This window comes from Lactuca sativa, chromosome 2, assembly GCF_002870075.4.
Source record: "Lactuca sativa cultivar Salinas chromosome 2, Lsat_Salinas_v11, whole genome shotgun sequence".
Taxonomy (NCBI): domain Eukaryota; kingdom Viridiplantae; phylum Streptophyta; class Magnoliopsida; order Asterales; family Asteraceae; genus Lactuca; species Lactuca sativa.
This window is the reverse complement of record NC_056624.2, coordinates 22,902,548-22,920,520: the sequence shown is the minus strand read 5'-3', so window position 1 is coordinate 22,920,520 and position 17,973 is coordinate 22,902,548. Positions and strand designations below refer to the sequence as shown.

The 17,973-nt window shown below is 34.3% G+C and overlaps 2 protein-coding genes and 1 long non-coding RNA gene across 4 annotated transcripts; 1 reads left to right on the top strand and 2 right to left on the bottom strand.

Moving 5' to 3' along the window:
* Window positions 1-2,446: 2,446 nt before the first annotated feature.
* LOC111887812 (uncharacterized) lies at window positions 2,447-10,446 on the bottom strand. Of its 2 annotated transcripts, XM_052768284.1 has the most exons (18): window positions 10,117-10,446; window positions 7,930-8,074; window positions 7,507-7,747; window positions 7,173-7,364; window positions 6,869-7,108; window positions 6,382-6,795; window positions 6,037-6,297; window positions 5,905-5,973; window positions 5,719-5,796; window positions 5,485-5,559; window positions 5,169-5,380; window positions 4,908-5,096; window positions 4,713-4,826; window positions 4,556-4,628; window positions 4,353-4,445; window positions 4,152-4,253; window positions 3,914-3,975; window positions 2,447-3,762 (listed from the first exon to the last, which is right to left on the bottom strand). In XM_052768284.1, exons 2-18 carry the CDS (start codon window positions 8,037-8,039, stop codon window positions 3,756-3,758), a joined length of 2,532 nt encoding a protein of 843 aa, XP_052624244.1. In that variant the 5' UTR covers window positions 8,040-8,074; window positions 10,117-10,446; the 3' UTR covers window positions 2,447-3,755. The 2 variants fall into 2 exon arrangements, with proteins under 2 accessions (XP_052624244.1, XP_052624243.1); XM_052768283.1 differs by having other exon boundaries at window positions 2,447-3,975.
* On the top strand, window positions 8,805-9,594 carry LOC128132155 (uncharacterized). Its single transcript, XR_008230125.1, has 4 exons — window positions 8,805-8,849; window positions 8,929-8,985; window positions 9,078-9,132; window positions 9,457-9,594. It is a non-coding gene; the product is annotated as an uncharacterized LOC128132155 (long non-coding RNA).
* A 1,370-nt stretch (window positions 10,447-11,816) lies between the features above and the next one.
* On the bottom strand, window positions 11,817-16,207 carry LOC111917600 (uncharacterized). The gene is made up of 3 exons (XM_023913268.3): window positions 15,953-16,207; window positions 11,959-15,188; window positions 11,817-11,850 (listed from the first exon to the last, which is right to left on the bottom strand). Exons 1-3 carry the CDS (start codon window positions 15,971-15,973, stop codon window positions 11,817-11,819), a joined length of 3,285 nt encoding a protein of 1,094 aa, XP_023769036.2. The 5' UTR covers window positions 15,974-16,207.
* Window positions 16,208-17,973: the final 1,766 nt, after the last annotated feature.

Sequence of the window (17,973 nt, the reverse complement as noted above, 5' to 3'; positions counted from 1 at the left end):
CGCCCACGAGACCCTCAATATCCTTTTCAACTTCTCCCCACGTTTCTTCGACCCACACAGTTCAATGCATATACCAATTGTTGAATTTACCAGTTGCTTCTCCCACATTCCAGCATCAAAACTTACGGGTGCTTTTAGTTGTGGAAAAATTAGTCGTTTTCTGGAAAAAATTTCCAAAAAAAATGAGAGTTTTGAAAATGCGATTAGTTCGTTTATTTTACTAAATTTTTCACGAAAAATGAAAATTTTCTGTTTTCTAAAATTACAAAGAAGTTGAAATTTTTGGAAAACCGATAATCATTGTTTTCCATATTTTTCTAATTCCTAATTTTTTTTCTAATATATAACTACACCCCCACTCTCACCTCTAACTACCCCACATTAACACCCCAACTCACCACACTCCTACCTACCCACATCCACCCACTCCCACTCTGAAGCCCACCTCCACAAACACACATACACACATACCCACACACACACACACACACACACACACACACACTCCTATGCCCACCCCCACAAACACAAACACAGATACACACACACCCACTCCCAAGCCCGTCCCAACAAACAAACACACACACACACACACCCATCCCCATCCCCACCCATACAAACACACATACACACACCCACCCCCACCTCCACCCCCATAAATACATACACCTACACACACACCCACCCAACACCACAACCACAATCACCGACCTACCATTACCACCACCACTACCCCATCACCAACAGCACCAGCGTCGCCGCCATCACCACCACTGCCACAATTTCCGCCGTCCCTACCACCACTGCCACCCCACTATCGCCACCATCACCACCACCGTCTCCATCATCGACACCACCACTGCCCCCCGTCGTTGCCCCCACCCCCACCCTACCACAGCTACCGTTTTCTAAAAGTGAAAACCATTAGAAATATACACATCTAAACGCGTATTCTAATTTTCTAAAACTGAAAACGAAAAACGAATAAGTTTTAACAAAATGCGTTTTCTAAATTTTCTAATGAAAACTGAAAATGAACAACGAAAACTGAAAGGGGAAAAGGGAAACGGAAAATGAAAACTCTTTTTCCGTAACTAAATGCAACGTGCAACTTCCAATTTCCATTAAACGACCCACAATCTCATGTTGGTGTACTGAAATCCTCCCTGTAACGCTTAACGTTTCAAGGGTAAATTTGCATACTCTTCTTCTACTCCATTCTCTTGACACGATTTCTTCCCTAAATCCAAGGTGTTTGCTTGGTGTTATCATGTATGAAAGAAATGCATTTAATGTGGCTCGAATGCAAACACGATGGGCCAATCAACCATTGTTGTCAACCGTGACCACCAGTTCCAGCAGCAAAAAAAACCCTACATCTTCCCACTCGACTCCATAAAATTTTCACACACATTACTCTTCTAAAATCAATGGAGCTCTGGGGAGCTTTGCTCTGGCTTGGAGAGCTTCAATTTATCCTTCTCGTCACTCTTCCCCTCAACCAACTTTGGTACCATCTCCCTCTATCTGGATTTTTATTTTACGTCGAAATTGATGTGTTAAGGTCAGTTTTCTTTTTTCTATTTGAGGTGAGTAAATTCAAAAGAGTAAGGGTTTGGTGTGTTAAAACCAACATCAACGGCTCGTCTCAGTTTCTTCAGTTGAAGTAGTTGTATGAATTGTTAATTCCCTACGTCGTTTGAACAATTAAAGAAAATATCATTCTGATATATGAAACTGGAACTAGATTTTGGCTGTAAAATAGCATTTACAAATGTAGTTATTTTCAATTCTTAACTTCATATGTCCCCAGCCATACAAATTGAACAATTCCTCAAGTCATATATAAGATGCAAATTGCAATGCTTCACTTTTTGGTAAAATTCCAACCTAAATTATTCGTCCATAACCATCTATTAGAAGATGTTATTTAGAATGATGTTTGTCCACAAGATTATCTTGTCATTTTTAGTGCTATTTAGTATATTTCACATAGAATTGAAAACTTTATTGAACTATATATGTAGTCCAACATTACAAGAGCCTTTTGTGCCATGGACATAGTATGTCATAAGTCTTTTTTATCCCTGTTGTTCTGATAAAGTGGTGTCCACTTAAGTGATGCTCAAGTGCTTAATAAGCATTTGAGAAAATGACAACACACTTCAGCAAACAAAAGGAAAACATACTCAGGGCAAATTTGTAAAAAAGTTAGATATAAGTCATTAATTATATAGAACAATGGAGAATCATTCGGATACTCATAATCTAGTGTTGTTGGTGCTCTTTCTTTAGTCTTTACAGACTTCAAAAGGTGTTAGTGTTCTTTAAAGGCCTTAAAAGTATGTCCTGTTGGAGAAATCACAATTAAATAAACATGTAATTTTGCAGAAATATGATTCTGCGATCACAAGAAGAAGAAGGAGAGAGAAGATGATTCTTGAACTCTAAATTAAAGGCTTTTTATTAAGATTCAAGAACAGCTTTACAGAACATTACATACGACAATATATAGGCCTTCAACCATCTTGACTTTTGACCCAACCATCGTACCCTTTCATATATAACTATCTAATAACTAACCTGTTGAATTACCAGACTACCCCAAAATCTAGATTACATTTTAACATTCCCCCCTAATCTAGACTTCTTCTCTTACCCATTTAGTCAAATAAAATCACCACCTTTTCATTCCAGCAAATAAGTAAACAGTAACAGGCATGTCCCTTCTTGTCTTGTACTTGTACTTTCCGAAAGTGAATTGTCAAAATCACCTTTGGAAAGTCTTCTCTCTTTACCCCTGTCAAGAACCACAACCACAGGCATGTTGACTAATGCTTATTTGCAGCCTTTTATGTTCCTACAAAAAAAAAAAAACAAACTTCTTTTGTGCACTCCTCCACTTTCCATCGAGAATACATACAAGGGCTTTTTTCAGAAGCATTTCTGGATCAGATTCCTTTAAACAATCTTCAAGCACATCCTCATAATCTAGACTTGTATAACTCAAAAGGAGACTTCAATATTCTTCAAAATTTTTATCTTCAATCTTCAATCATCAATCTTCGTCCTGAATCTTTTCATCAGGATCAAAAACCACGCAAACACCAAACATTACAAAACAACTTGTAGGGGTTTAGACTTCATCTTCTTGAAGTCCTCATTCTTCCACACACGTACATTCATACCAAGATCTTTTCACTTGGCATTCATCATACACCACACATGAACAAACATCCTTTCATCAATCATTTGTTCCTTTACAGAACCATGCATCCATCATCATCATCATCATCATCAACCCTAGAATCTTTTCATCTGGATCGGAAATACATCGACTTCAAAAACGCACATGTGATGAATCTGGACAGGGAGCGAAGATGGTGCCATCGGTCCCATCACCAGGGGCAGAAACAACAAGCATCCAATCACCAGTCCTATACCACAACCACACTACTAGAAAAAGGTTAATAGAGTACGGTTGAAATTGTGAATATAATACGTACATAGAGGGCGTATTAGTAAAGGGGTGTATTAGATTACATGCATAATAGAGTACGGCTATTTGACCGTATTATATTATCCTATCTAGTTTACAACCATCGCATGCATACATTCATCTAATACGCCATATATACACATCTAATACACCAATAAACAACCGTACTTGATGTCTCACATCTAATACACCAATTCCATTCCAATTCCACTCCAAACAGTCAATTCCAGTCCATGGATGCTCTGGAACACATGGATCAATCTCTACAAAATACAAACCTACTATATGATTCCATTCCAACCATAAGAAGTGGGACATCAGTGATCATGTTTTCATTTTCAGAAATAGAAAAAAAAATTACAATGAACTTAGTTCATTAAACAGAAAAAACTTTGTTAATGTCACATCTCTAACCTCTCTTTCCCCTTTGTCACCTCTAACCTCTCTTTCCCCTTTGTGGTTGATTCATTGTATGCCTACAAAAATTAACAAGAAAACTTACGATTCAAAATCTCAAATAACTTTTAATGAAGAAAACTCAAATTATAAGACCTTGGCCATTAACAACTTCATCTATAGCAATGCAAGGGTGAAAACTTCTCCAAAACATAAAAAATATGAGCAAATACAACATGAAATACAACTTGTGTACCTTACAAAAAGGCTTCACTTTATCACCAAAAGTTCTCATCCATGTTTTAACACGTTCCTCCAATTCCTCACTAGAAAATGGTTTTTTGTCCTTCCAAATGTTCTACAAACAAATTAAGATAAAAAATTTGTTATTTAACAAAGGTGAGCCTTTATTACAATAAACAAAAATGAAAAAAAATATATCTAACAATATACTTACTTTCGGAAATCCATGTTGTCGAAAAAGTACAAACTCATGCATCCAGTTCATAACGTAGTAACCACACTCCCAATCGGACAATTGTTGATTACACTAAAACAATTATATACGTATGAGAGTTTTCTTTTCGGATATATATATATATATATATATATATATATATATATATATATATATATATATTAGTTAGTAAGATTAATTACCTTGGGGAAAATCCAAGTCATTGGACACAAACGTGATTTGTTGGTTTTTGTTTTTTTAAACCTTGTAACAGCCCTAAAACAAAAATAAACAACAACGATTTGTTAAAATTTATAAAAAGATATATCATTTCGAATACTAAAATAATAAATTTCTTACTTATTCACATGTTCAACTATTGTGTAGTCTTTCAATGTCTTTGTCTGTCTTGCAGAATCCAAAATGTAGCTTTTATATTGATGAGGACAAATCACTATCAACATCCAATGTCTCCTAATAAAGATTAAACAAATTAAACATAAACAACTTTTGATTAAAAATATCATAACAGTAAAGACATTTAGAATATCATACCTTTCCCAATATGGTGCAAGAAAAAATTGTTTTTCCTCATGAAAATTCATCATATCAACAAGATCATTGATGACATGATCTGTTTCACCCCTATCATCGTATTCACATCTCGTAGACGTGATACATTGTGGGTTTATAAAACCACATTTGTTATCCATTCTTGATACAAGCATGAGTGAATGTAGCATTCTGAAAACACAATATATATTATAATGGTAAAATAATATGAAACATTAATACCATAAATGTTAAAGTACTTACATTTGATACCAGAGAATACAACTAATATCAAGTTGTTCTTTGTTCAACATCTCCATAATGGCCACTGAGCTAATCACGGTTTCAACACTCGCAGCGTTGAAGATCCCGGGTTCAGACACAATAGGAAACGACTCCGGAATGTTGTGGCTCTTAAACAGTTTCTTTGGCATCATGGGTTCTTGCATCGTTTTGTATAACTTTTCGTTTTGTACCTACATTAAGAAACCAAACGATTATCATGAAAATTGTATTGCTATGAAAATAATAACAATGAGAGAGAGAGAGAGAGAGAGAGACGTAGGTTTGTGCCATATACCCTATTTTCTGCTTCATCCCCCATCATCTCTTTAGATGCTTCCAGTTTCCTTCTTTTCTTTCTAGGAAGATTTTTCTGCCACCAAAAAATAGTAAAAAATACAGTATATTTCTATGGTCTAAATGCTAAAAATAGCATCCAACTTTCATATATTTTCATTGTAACTTTTTATCTTATTAAGGCATGTTAATATATAATATCTTTCAAAGAAATCAAAAGAAGAAAATTATGCACCTCATACTCTTGCTTTTTCTTTGCTTTCTTCTTCTGCTCTTTAGCTTCTTCAACATTCACGTTTTCTTTCTCTTTTTCCTGAAGTCCAAATTAAAAGATTATATTTTAATATATGTAGTTTTTTTATGGCAAATTAACTATAAATGAAAACAATACCTTTCCAAAATTGTAAGTTAGAGTGACTACCTGGTCATGAAGAATAGGAGCAGCTTGGGTCGACATTGATAATGGTTCAATGAGAGGTCTTTTATCTTTCTGCATAATTGAAATCGAGTTTAGTAAATAGTCAATGATGCATGTGATTAGATATTAATGTACCTTAATAAGAGTAATTGAATCTCGAGGCCATTGAATAAAACTATGAAGTGCCTGCCCTAGATTATATACACCTTCAATTGGCGAGATTGGAAGAAGGAAAGAATGATGATCTCCATAGATAATATCGACTGATACCCTCAAGTGCCCTGCTTCTAGAGGAACCGAATGAATTACACCATCTCCGAAAGGGAAGATGGTTCCTTTGGCTAATGATGGGCGTACTGTGCCATATGGTAGCATCAACTCACAGTCGGTGGCTTCCTACAAACAAATATACATTTTGTTTAATGCAAAGTTATATTATCAAACATGCAAACAAATATATATGTTAGAAAAAATAGATACCGTTATCTTATGCAAATCATCCAACAATGTCGTGGATGTCTTCGATCCAACACTTGTCGTCTTCACCCGAGAAAAATTTGTGTCTTCCGCCATATCAATTGTCTTATCTTTCTTCAACGCAGCAACCACTATCGGTACTAATTGTTCCGACATCTCAGTCATTAACCTATCTTTGATCTTGTCATAAAAGTTGCTATTCAACATCCTCGTCTCTAGCTTTTCTTGCATCTGTTCAACATCGGGTAACTCATGTTCTTTCTTTTTTCTTTTATAAATCATTGATTGCTTTAATCCGATATTATGACCAACTGCCCTCGTGCGACCGGAATGTTCCCGTCCTAGTACCTCCGCCAGTAGATCAGATCGAGGTCCAAGCTCCAACACTCCTTGAGATAACAGAATATCTTTTTGGATCTATAAAAATGCAAACAATACAACTGTAAGAGCAGTTTATTTAATAAAGAACTTTCAAAGGCCACTATCTTACAATCTTATCTGCTAGAGGTTCGGTCTCTGGCGTTATAACCAACTGCCCCGATGCATTGTGTTTTCTCCTGGCATAGAGAAAATTCCTTGCCCGCTTGCTTGATATATTGTGGCCTTTTATTGTTACACCAGATGTTGCCTCTTCATCCCATTTGCTTTCATTACCACGATACCCGCTTGGGCCCAACCGAGGATGGTTCTTGTTTTTATTTGCTGCCTCCCTTCCTTTTCTTCTTAATTCCTTTACAAATGAATTGTCCAATTAGAAATAGTAAAACACAATAATATTATAAACTCAAACAGACCTCAAATTCTTCCGTGGATTTTAGAACAATAAACTTTTTCCACATTGCTTTGTCAAGGTACGGGTATTCTTTTACTGGATTGACACCTTTTTCCCACAACTTAAGAAGCGCCGACTTGTAGGCCTTCCATTGCGTGTTGCAATCTCTAAGTACTTGTGCTTTATGATTATCATCTCGTATATGCCAATAATTCTGATTTTTTAAATAAAAATGAAGATAACAATTATTAGGTAAATGATATGATACAACTTGTATGATAGAAGAGAATAACATGGCAGGAAATTGTGATTGCTACTATTAAATGATATCAAAAGTGTGTTGAAATGAGTTTTACCTTTATGTTCAACCACAATTGATCCTTGTCACATTGATCTACTAAATCCCAACTATCTATAAGGATAGAAATCATCTTCCTCGTAGTCACTCCACGATAACTGGTGAACTTAAAGCGGTTAGGTCCAATAGCTCTACCGAATTGATCAAACTCAACTGTTAAATTTGATAGATATTCTTTGGAATGATCTCTGATCAATGTCATACTTCTCTTTTTCTTTTCTTTACGGTCCATTGTATGCCTACAAAAGCATAAACACTCGTATAATTAATTCTAAGAGTCTCAAACACCAAAAAAAAACCAAAATTTTATATAAAATTGAAGATGCCCAAGGTAAGTTTATGCTCTTTTCAAAACAAATTCAATGCTTTATGTACTCTTGATTCATATATTAACTCAAATAATGTTTGTTAATATGTATACCTTGCTTCAAGATGTTTCGTTTTGGGTTTATCAACACTTCTTTTTCTGGTTTTTCTTTCTACCATACGGATCCTCCTGCTCTTGGTTCTTTGCACTAGTACCTCATCCATATGTAATGGTAAATTTCCAATGTATAACCTCAGACCTGTTGATAAAAAAATGAGCATAAAAATGATCATAGAAAATGATGAGGGTAAAGATATGTTGTTGAACATTTTTATACTATGAGGAAAAGGAATACAGAAAGCAGTAAGCAGCAGAAGCGGGGTCGTTGAAGCGGTGGAAGGGTAAACATAAAAAGCAAAACCAGGGCGGAAAAAATGGAAGTGGATTAGTCGAGAAAATAATTAGAGAAATAAGTGGAAAAAGAAATCAATAAAGATATACAGTAAAAAAAGAAGCGGTTAATAGGTAAAAAGAAGATAATTTTTTTTACCGTAGGTACTTTTCCTAAGAGCATTGAGCTTCAATTATATGTTTAATGACAAGAAAACATTTATATGGCAAAAAAGTGTGTTTTTCATTATAATATAATCTTGTGTGAAAAATTGTGTTTTTTAAAATCAGACCATGTAAAGCATTTCTTTATTAATGTAAAGCATTTCTTTATTAATGTGTGAAAAATTGTGTTTTTTTTTTTAAAATTTATCATGAAATACTATTGAGAAATCGTCATAAATCCATCTTGAAAACAAAATCAATCTTCTTGAAACTATTTTTGTATGCATCTTACTATACAAGTGAAATGAATGGTGGTTGAGCCACGAATCTGCACTAAAAAAGCATAAGTGATAAAATAGTAAATATGTGGATATCAAGGGATTTGACATTTTTTTACATTTTGATTTTATCTTGACTTGTTTCTTTGCATCTACAGCAAGTATGTAGATGTTCATAGATCTCATGCTGAGTTTAAAAAGGTAAGTCAACATCCGGTCAACTCTTGACTTCTAGTTCAGTTGTTTATGGTAGACTCATAAAGTTTCTTTAAACTTGTAGATCCTAGAAGAAAACAATTTCAATCATGATGATATTATGAAGAAATCTCTAGAGAAGGTATTCTTTTTATGCTATTGATGTATATTCTGTGCAAAAGACGTGAATGCCCTCATGAGTCATCCTCATCATTGGAATTGGAATTCCTGTAGGATCTTCCTAGCTTAAATGGAAGCTCAAAGAAGCGACAAAGGTCTAAATCCAAAGGTTGGTTTGTGCTTTCCACTTATACTTATAACGGCAAATTATATAAAAAAAGTTAAGTAAATAATTAAATAATAAAAGCATAAAATAGAATTAGAAAAAAGAATGTTTATGTGGAATGAAATTATTACACTCTTAATTGTAGCTATTGTGTTGACTACCCTTAAAGGAGTTGACTTTGACCTCCTTAGGTGTTCTGTAATAAAAAAATGTGTTGAGGGTATTCTGGTCATTTCTTAGTTAGGATGGTTATTAGCTTTTAGTATAAATAAGAGGCCTTGTGTAGTTAATCCGTAGCTATATAACATGTTTTTGTTTGTCTCACAGTAAAAGAGGCTTCTCAAAAAAGATCATCAAAAAAGGACACATCAGATAAACCCCAGGTAATTAATTAATTACCTTTATACACCTGCCCAAGTGAGGCTGCTGCTATTGGAGAAGTGGTGAGCTCTGAATAGATGTTTGGTGAAAGTGTATGATGAGATTATTTTGATGAAGGCAAAGGGGTTTGTAGCAAATTCTTTCTGAGTTTTTCTATAAGAAAGAATATTGACACATTTTTTTTGTTTCTTTAGAGGAGTTCACATAGGAAATCATCAGAGGGTAGCAAAATATGTGCCTTTGACTTGTTGGCATCCATAGCTGACAAGTTATCACAGGAGAGTGAAAGTTCTACTTCAATCACCAGTCCAGAACAAAAAGACCAGATTACCCTCTCTAAAGAATCACCACATTCCGGTAATGATTCTGGTTTGGAACATGTTTCTGATGTGAAAACTAACGTGAAGTTGGAACCATGTGAAATTGTCGATTACTAGAAATTTTACTGATTATGGTCTAATAAACCAATTACTGAGTAGCATTTATACTTTTACACAGTATAACCATTATCAACTCCTAGTCAACTAGCAGCATTGCATAAACACAACATTAATCAAAGAAGACATTGTCATAAACAGAACATTAATTAAAGAAGACCGATCGTACCTGTAAACAACGTGAAAGAAGGAGGAGGCAGAAGCGGCTGTTGGCCGGAGTAGGAGACTTCGTCTGTGTCGTCGACTGAAGACCGGAGGCGGAGGCGGAGGCGTCGTCGGGTGAAGGCGAAGGCTTCGTCGTTCTCGTGATAAGCAAAAAAGTACAATCAAAAGGGAACGTAATTGCAATTTTGACTTTTGGGTCAATTTTGTTTAGTTTGCAAATTTTGACCGAATTGAAAATGTGCTGGGCTACACTGATGGGCCCCTTCAATATGCACATCCATATAAAAAGTACAGTACAAGTGTTTAAAGCTGGGTGATAAATGAAGATTCTCCTAACACACACACAGAAGTAAGTATTATTATTATTGTTAGCGATCAGATTTTTCTGTCACACGCGTGTGCCTTCTTTAAAGTTTTTAAACGTTTTCAATTTAGAATCACAAAACCAAGATCATATTCCAATTTGCTCCAAAAACAGTGATTTGATTGATGCATATCCACTTGAAAAAGTTTTTAAACGTTTAGTTAATAAGGACAAACGTTTTTTGTTTATATTCTGTCAGTTTAAGCTTAGTGGGAAAGGATGGAAGTTAAAGAAACCCATAATAATTTAACAAACACGTCCCATTGCTTTATGGAAATAAATATGTGGGTTGATTTAAAGAAACAAGTATTTTTGTTGATTAATCAGAACGTGAAATTGTAACAATTAATTCAGAATAATCGTTTTTAAAAGATTAGGAACCCGGATATTTATTTTTCAAACAAGCTCACATTTCAAGATTTCATATCTTGTGTTGTGAGTGATGCTACAATACAATGATTTATTTGAACTATTATTATTGATTTGATTTGTGGGAAGATGATATAAATGGAATAAGTTTATATGTTAAATTTATATATATGATTCTGAGAGTACTGTACACAGTAAGTATTAAAAAAAAATCATTTTGAATAACATCCTTGATATATTCCCGATTAATTTACTAAAGCCGTGTATAAAGCATTCACCTTAAATATAGTTCCTTAAATCTAGCTTTCTATAAGAACTCGATTGCCATAATTTAATTCTTATTTTTTAATTCAAAATTATAATAATCTCTTAATATGGAACCCACTTGCACCCAATATGGAGTCATCATTCCTAATCGATTAATACGCAAGTTGAGTTCATAATGGACTACCCATAACATTCATGCATTGTCATTTCGTTATTTAATTTGTACAAATGCAAAAATATTATCACAGCTAGCGATTTCTTGTGTTTGTTATCAAAACTTAACCAATTATCATTTGTAATGATACAACAGATTAGATGCTGAAAACTAGAATTTCCAAACTTGGACATTTTTTTCATTCTTTCTGTATTTATATACATGAGCATAATGGTTTTTTTTAACGTGTATTCTATCAACAAAACAGTTTGTAATTCAGTACGATCAATAATAAAATGAAGATAAACTTATGTAAGTCATGACATAAGTTGGATCATCTGGTGGTGATAGCAGCTGTGTACATTGATGGATAACAGTTGCTTCTGCCTGTAAAATTACAAAAATACCCTTACTACTATCTAAAGTTGTAAACTCATCAATGATTCATATAGCCAAACAGAAAGTAACCTGTTTCCATATGATCCATATAGCCAAACACATCAATGTGTAGTTAAGAACATAGAATTGTTCTTAACTACAACTATCATTGTTATTGTCCTTCAGTGTCGTGTCCGTCTGTGTTGCTGCAAACAAAAATGTATTAAATACATACATAACACTATCCTCATATGTTTCAGATTTACATTCAAATTATATTTTTTATTTTTAGATCGAACAGAGGGGTTTATTACCTTTCTTCAACATATGATCCTTCGTTATGGTCCAATCTTAAGTAAGCAGCGTCATTAATATCTACATTCATAGATGGAATACCAATAGAAAATGGAGGTAGGTCGTCAAACTGGTTATATTCTTCCTCGTCCACGACATTTTCAACTCCGAGTATACGTCGTTTACCATGAAGAACAATGTGCCATCTCGTGTCCATTGGGTCCTCAACAAAGAATACTTGGTTACCTTGCTTAGCTAGAATAAATGGTTCAGATACATAACCGTTTGTAGAAAGATTGACAAGTGTGAAACCGTCTTCATCAACTTTAACACCTCTTCTATTGTCAACCCACTTACACTTGAACACAGGTACTACAACCGAGGAATCATAGTTCAATTCCCAAATTTCTTGAATGACACCATAATACGAGTCTTTGGCTATACGTGACCTTCCCTCATGATTTGCACTAGAGTATTCGGTCGACATGGCTATTAGCGTCACTCCACTATTTTGTAGTGTGCTCTTTCTATCCTGGTTTTGGGTATAAAATGTATACCCATTAATGTCATAGCTTTGATATGTTGACACAGCATTTTGCGGACCATACCCCAACACCTGCACTAATCTATCAACATCTTTTGTCCTTAAGCTTACTTTCACCTTATCTTTCAACCATTGTGGAAATTTTTTAATATGCTCGTTAGCTAACCATTTTTCGGTCCTCCTACTATTTCTTGATCGTAACATTTCCATGTGTTCCTTTGCATAAGGAGCAACAGATGTCATGTGTTGCAGGACTGTAAAGTGTGCCATGTGGAATTCGTCTCGATCAGGAATTACCACTTTCGATCCAATTATACCAACTCCTTGAAGTCTACCTTCATGATGTGATTGCGGTATTCCAATAGTGTTGACTCCTTTGAGATAGTTTGTACAAAACTCAATCACTTCCTCTGCAGCATATCCTCTAACAATACTGCCTTCTGGTCGATGTCGGTTCCTTACATATCCTTTTAAGACACACATATATCTCTCGAAAGGGTACATGTATCGCAGAAACACCGGACCACAAGCCTTTATTTCTCTTACAATATGGGATACAAGGTGAACCATGACATCAAAAAATGAAGGTGGAAAGTACATTTCAAGTTCACAGAGAGTGAGGATAATATCATGTTGCCATGAGTCCAAAACTTCAGGATCAATCACTTTCGAATGAATCATGTTGAAGAACAAGCAAAGCTTTGTTATTGTATGTCGGACATGGTCCGGAAGTATTCCACGAATTGCAATAGGAATCACATGTGTGATTAGAACATGATAATCATGTGACTTCATACCAATCAATTTCAAGTCTTTCATTGACACCAACTTCTTGATGTTTGCAGAATAGCCAGATGGCACCTTGATACCATGTAGGCATTTACAAAACTTTGTTTTCTCATCTTTAGACAATGTATAGCAAGCTGGTGGTAGATATGTACGTCTTCCTTCTTTCTTAATAGGAGCAAGCTCTGGACGAATTCCCATTGCAACCATGTCATCTCGAACACTAAGCCCATCCTTTGATTTTTTTGGAATGTTCAACAACAAGCTTGTTAAGCTTTCAGAAACATTTGTCGTAATATGCATGGGATCAAGACAATGTCGGACTTCCAACGTTTTCCAGTATGGTAATTCCCAAAAAATAGACCTTTTCTTCCAATTGGTCGGCTGATTGTTTTTACTGCGTTTTCCAAAAACAATCTTTAAATTTTGAACTTGGGAAAATGTCATTTTTCCATCCATTGGGAGATTCATATCTTCATCCTCGGTTTTACCGTCAAACAAGTTTCCCTGGGTACGATACAAATGATTCTTTGGAAGTGATCGTCGATGTCCCATGTATACATTTTTTTTACAATTTTTCAACCACATCGACTGTGTGTCCTTTTCACAAACTGGACACGCCTTCTTTCCTTTTGTACTATATCCGGACAAATTTGCGTAAGCTGGAAAATCACTTATAGTACAATAAATCATTGCATGTAGCTGGAAATACTCATTCTTGAATGCATCATAGACTTCAACTCCCGAGTTCCATAATTCTTTCATGTCGTTAATTAATGGAGCCAAAAACACATCAATATCGTTACCGGGTTGTTTCGGACCTTGAATTAGCAATGACATCATGATGTATTTCCGTTTCATACATAACCACGGTGGAAGATTGTATATGCAAAGAAGAACCGGCCATGTGCTGTGACTACTTCTCATGTGTTTGAACGGATTAATTCCATCTGCACTAAGTCCGAATCGGAGATTTCTAATCTCATTACCAAATTCTTCAAATTCATGATCAATGTTCTTCCATTGCGGAGCATCAGCCACGTGTCTCATCTTTCCATCTCTTTTACGCTTCTCAGCATGCCAACGTAATAATTCTGCATCTTTGGCATTTGCAAACAATCGTTTCAGTCTTGGTACAATGGGCAAATACCATAATAACTTGGCAGGGGGGCCATTCTTTGTCACATCACTATTATATTCTGTTTGTTTCTTCCACAAATAACGCGACCTTCCACATGTAATACATTCATGTAGATTTGCATGCTCATTTCTATACAACATACAATCATTTGGACATACATGTATTTTTTCGATTTCCAAATCCATTGCACACATTATTTTTTTCGCTTGGTATAGTGAAACAGGCAACTCATTACTTTCAGGGAGCATTTCATGTATAACCCCTAACAGTTCTATGAAACTTTTATCACTCCAACCATTATTTGCTTTTAGGTTAAACAATTTCAGGACAGCAGAAAGCTTGGAAAATTTCATGCAGCCGTCATACAACGGTTTTTCAACGTCTTCAAACAACTGTTGAAATTTTTCATAATCTCTATCAGGCACATTATCTTCAATATCATGTAACATGTCATCTAGGTTATCATGGATGTCATCTTCTGAATCATCTATATCATCGTAACTAGATTCAACATCAATTGTGTTATGATCAATCAATAACTCGCCATGTTGTGACCAACACGTATATCCATTCATAAATCCTTCACATATCACATGTTCTTCTATTATATCCAAATCATAGACCTTTTTACAAATTCGGCACATTTTACAAGGACACCAAATGTAAGATTCTCCTCTATGCACCCGATGATCCTCAGCAACTTTAAGAAATTTCTTGACGTTATGTAAATATTCACTGCTAGCCCGTGGTAGTCCATACATCCAAGTTTCACGATACATCTGTGTAAAATAATACCACAAAAAGAAAGGATTAGAGTCATCCCACAAAATAATAACAATGTATTTTCTTGTATTTACAAATAATAGTATAATGCTTATATTGATAGTGAAATGTAAGTGCATTGCTATTATAGGTACAAAATTATCACACAACCTTCCACAACACAGCTCATTACTTTTTATATCAACTTTGTTACAATTTTTGTGACCTGAATCAGGCAAATATATCATGTTTTACCAAAAATGTTGATCATTAATAAACCTGTTTCAAGGATAATTTGGTCAAGATAAAAGATTTAACCACCAATTTTATCATTTGTTACAAATCAAAAATATTCTATTAAATAGTTGATTACATTGGAATTGATACAATTATTAGAAGAATATGATAAAAATGAAAGAATAACCATTGTTTATGAGGTACAGAGGGAATCTGTATCCTTTTAGTTGATGCAAACTCAAATGCTTACAGTAAACAAAAAATCAACAATTAACCACCAATTTTATCATTTCTTGAAAGATTTTAGCCAACATTTCAAGATTATTAAGCAGGTATACATATTATGTTTGCACTATATATGTGTGTATTATGGAACTTAATCTAATATTTCGACAGACTTGATGAAATAGGGAATGTGGTCTCTGTGAGTAAGAAGTTGATATATTGAAATTGATTGGTATGAACTTAGTACTCAAGGACTATTAAGGACTTGATGAAATAGGGAATGTGTTTGAATTTTAAGTTTTCAAAATAGAGGTCCTACCATTTGATTTTGCATCTCCATCAAAGCCAAAACGCTTCCTTGTCTTTCGTGTGAACAATTGTAGTTCCTTTGTATTTGTATTTTTGCTCTTGTTTTTCTGTTGCAAAAACAGAAATCAAATCTCTTACCTTTAAATTTGAACCGCTACCTGTGTTTGTCTATTGCAAAAACAGAAATCAAAGCTCTTACCCTTTAAATTTAAACCGTAGGTCCGGTGGTGGGATTTTCAGGTTGGTTGAATTATTGGAGGTGCGAGGCGAGGCGAGGCGAGGCGAGGCAAGGCGATGATGATGGTGTTGCGACAGGGGAGATGGAGATGAAGGACCGATTAGTGTGGGAGGAGGAAGTATGTGAGGAGGAGGAGGCGTATTCAATTTAGGTATTAGCCGTATTCAATTTATGTATTAGTCGTACTTAATCAAAATGGGGGCGTATTTTTTTAGTTATTTGATTTTGTTTCTAGTACATCTCATTGACCGTATTAGATGCTGCAATTAACCGTATTAGATGTACAATTGTGTGTATTATATTTATTTATCCCTTTATAGTACGGGTTTTTTTACAACCGTATTAGATGGGGGTGTACTCTATTACCAATTTTCCAGTAGTGCCATATTCCATCTCCTTCGCATCTTCTTCACCATCCTCTTCTTCTTCAGTGCCTTCACTATTTTCTTCATCTTTCATTCTTGAACCAAAGGCCCTGATACCACTATATTGGAGAAATCACAATTAAATAAACATGTAATTTGCAGAAATATGATTCTGCGATCACAAGAAGAAGAAGGAGAGAGAAGATGATTCTTGAACTCTAAAATTAAAGGCTTTTTATTAACATTCAAGAACAGCTTTACAGAACATTACATACGACAATATATAGGCCTTCAACCATCTTGACTTTTGACCCAACCATCGTACCCTTTCATATATAACTATCTAATAACTAACCTGTTGAATTACCAAACTACCCCGAAATCTAGATTACATTTTAACATGTCCCTCTTCTTTTTTTCCTTTCTAAATATAATTCATCGACATGCTCTTTTAAGTAAATTTTTACCTTGAAAATTCCTAGCACTTTTGATTATATTTCTTGAAAATTTCTCTTATCATCTTTGTTCCCAACCCTTCTCCGCTGAGTTTCCCAAGAAATAGATATTATTAATAATTTTATGTTCATATGCTCTTGAAAAAAATGATAAACTATCGGATTATGATCATTTGAGGTATCATATCAGTTCACTTTTGATTTATTTTCCCAATAGTTATATCTTCTTAACTTTATACTTTCATATATTTATTGAAATTTATGATAAAAGTTTTCCAACTTTCTTTATGTATAAAATCCTATATCAATCTAATTTGAATTTAGTTTCCATTGCTTTTCCGAAAAATCATATCATTAAGTAAATTACATTCACATACTCATGAAATTAATGATACAATTATTGATTATTTAATGCATACATGTTGCATTATCAAGATTTAATCTTTTTGGGAGATTTCTAGGTAAAATATTAAGGCCAAACAGGAAAAAATCAAGATCAGGAAAGGGTAATTATGTCTTTTTTTCTAGACAAAGCATAAATGCAATAAAATTGGTAATAGGGTTAAGATTACGACTCTTTATTTGGCCCCAATTAGATGACGTTAGGGGAAGTCTATGTTTTTCACTGATTCTAGATTATGACCAATTATGAAAGAGAAAAATGTGTTATTTTTTGAGATATTAGAAGTTAATATATTATTAGAAGATATCTGCAGATTAGATGAAGTTGATAAAAAGGTATATGTATTTTATATTAGAAATTAATATATTATTGTAAACAATATGCCTAAAATTTTTGTTGTGACCTGAAATTTTGCTGTTTCTGCTGTTAAACTGTGACACTTGGGGTATTTGTAATAGTATGAGTAATTTATAGGTGTCAATGTGATCATATATTGCTTATATCATTTGCTAATATATTTTTCTTAGATGAAATTGTGAATGATATTCAGTTTTCATCGAACATGTAATG

What these genes read in the sequence shown, in the direction of transcription:
- LOC111887812 (XM_052768283.1), bottom strand. Translation starts at nt 8,039, where the DNA reads ATGGATGAGGTACTAGTGCAAAGAACCAAGAGCAGGAGGATCCGTATG. An exon ending in ATGATTTGCATAAGATAACG is followed by an intron (nt 6,298 to 6,381) that starts GTATCTATTTTT and finishes ATTTGTTTGTAG; the next exon opens with GAAGCCACCGACTGTGAGTT. An exon ending in ATTCAATTACTCTTATTAAG is followed by an intron (nt 5,974 to 6,036) that starts GTACATTAATAT and finishes TCAATTATGCAG; the next exon opens with AAAGATAAAAGACCTCTCAT.
- LOC111917600 (XM_023913268.3), bottom strand. Translation starts at nt 15,973, where the DNA reads ATGGAGATGCAAAATCAAATG. An exon ending in TGGAGATGCAAAATCAAATG is followed by an intron (nt 15,189 to 15,952) that starts GTAGGACCTCTA and finishes TATTTTACACAG; the next exon opens with ATGTATCGTGAAACTTGGAT. An exon ending in GGATCATATGTTGAAGAAAG is followed by an intron (nt 11,851 to 11,958) that starts GTAATAAACCCC and finishes TTTTGTTTGCAG; the next exon opens with CAACACAGACGGACACGACA.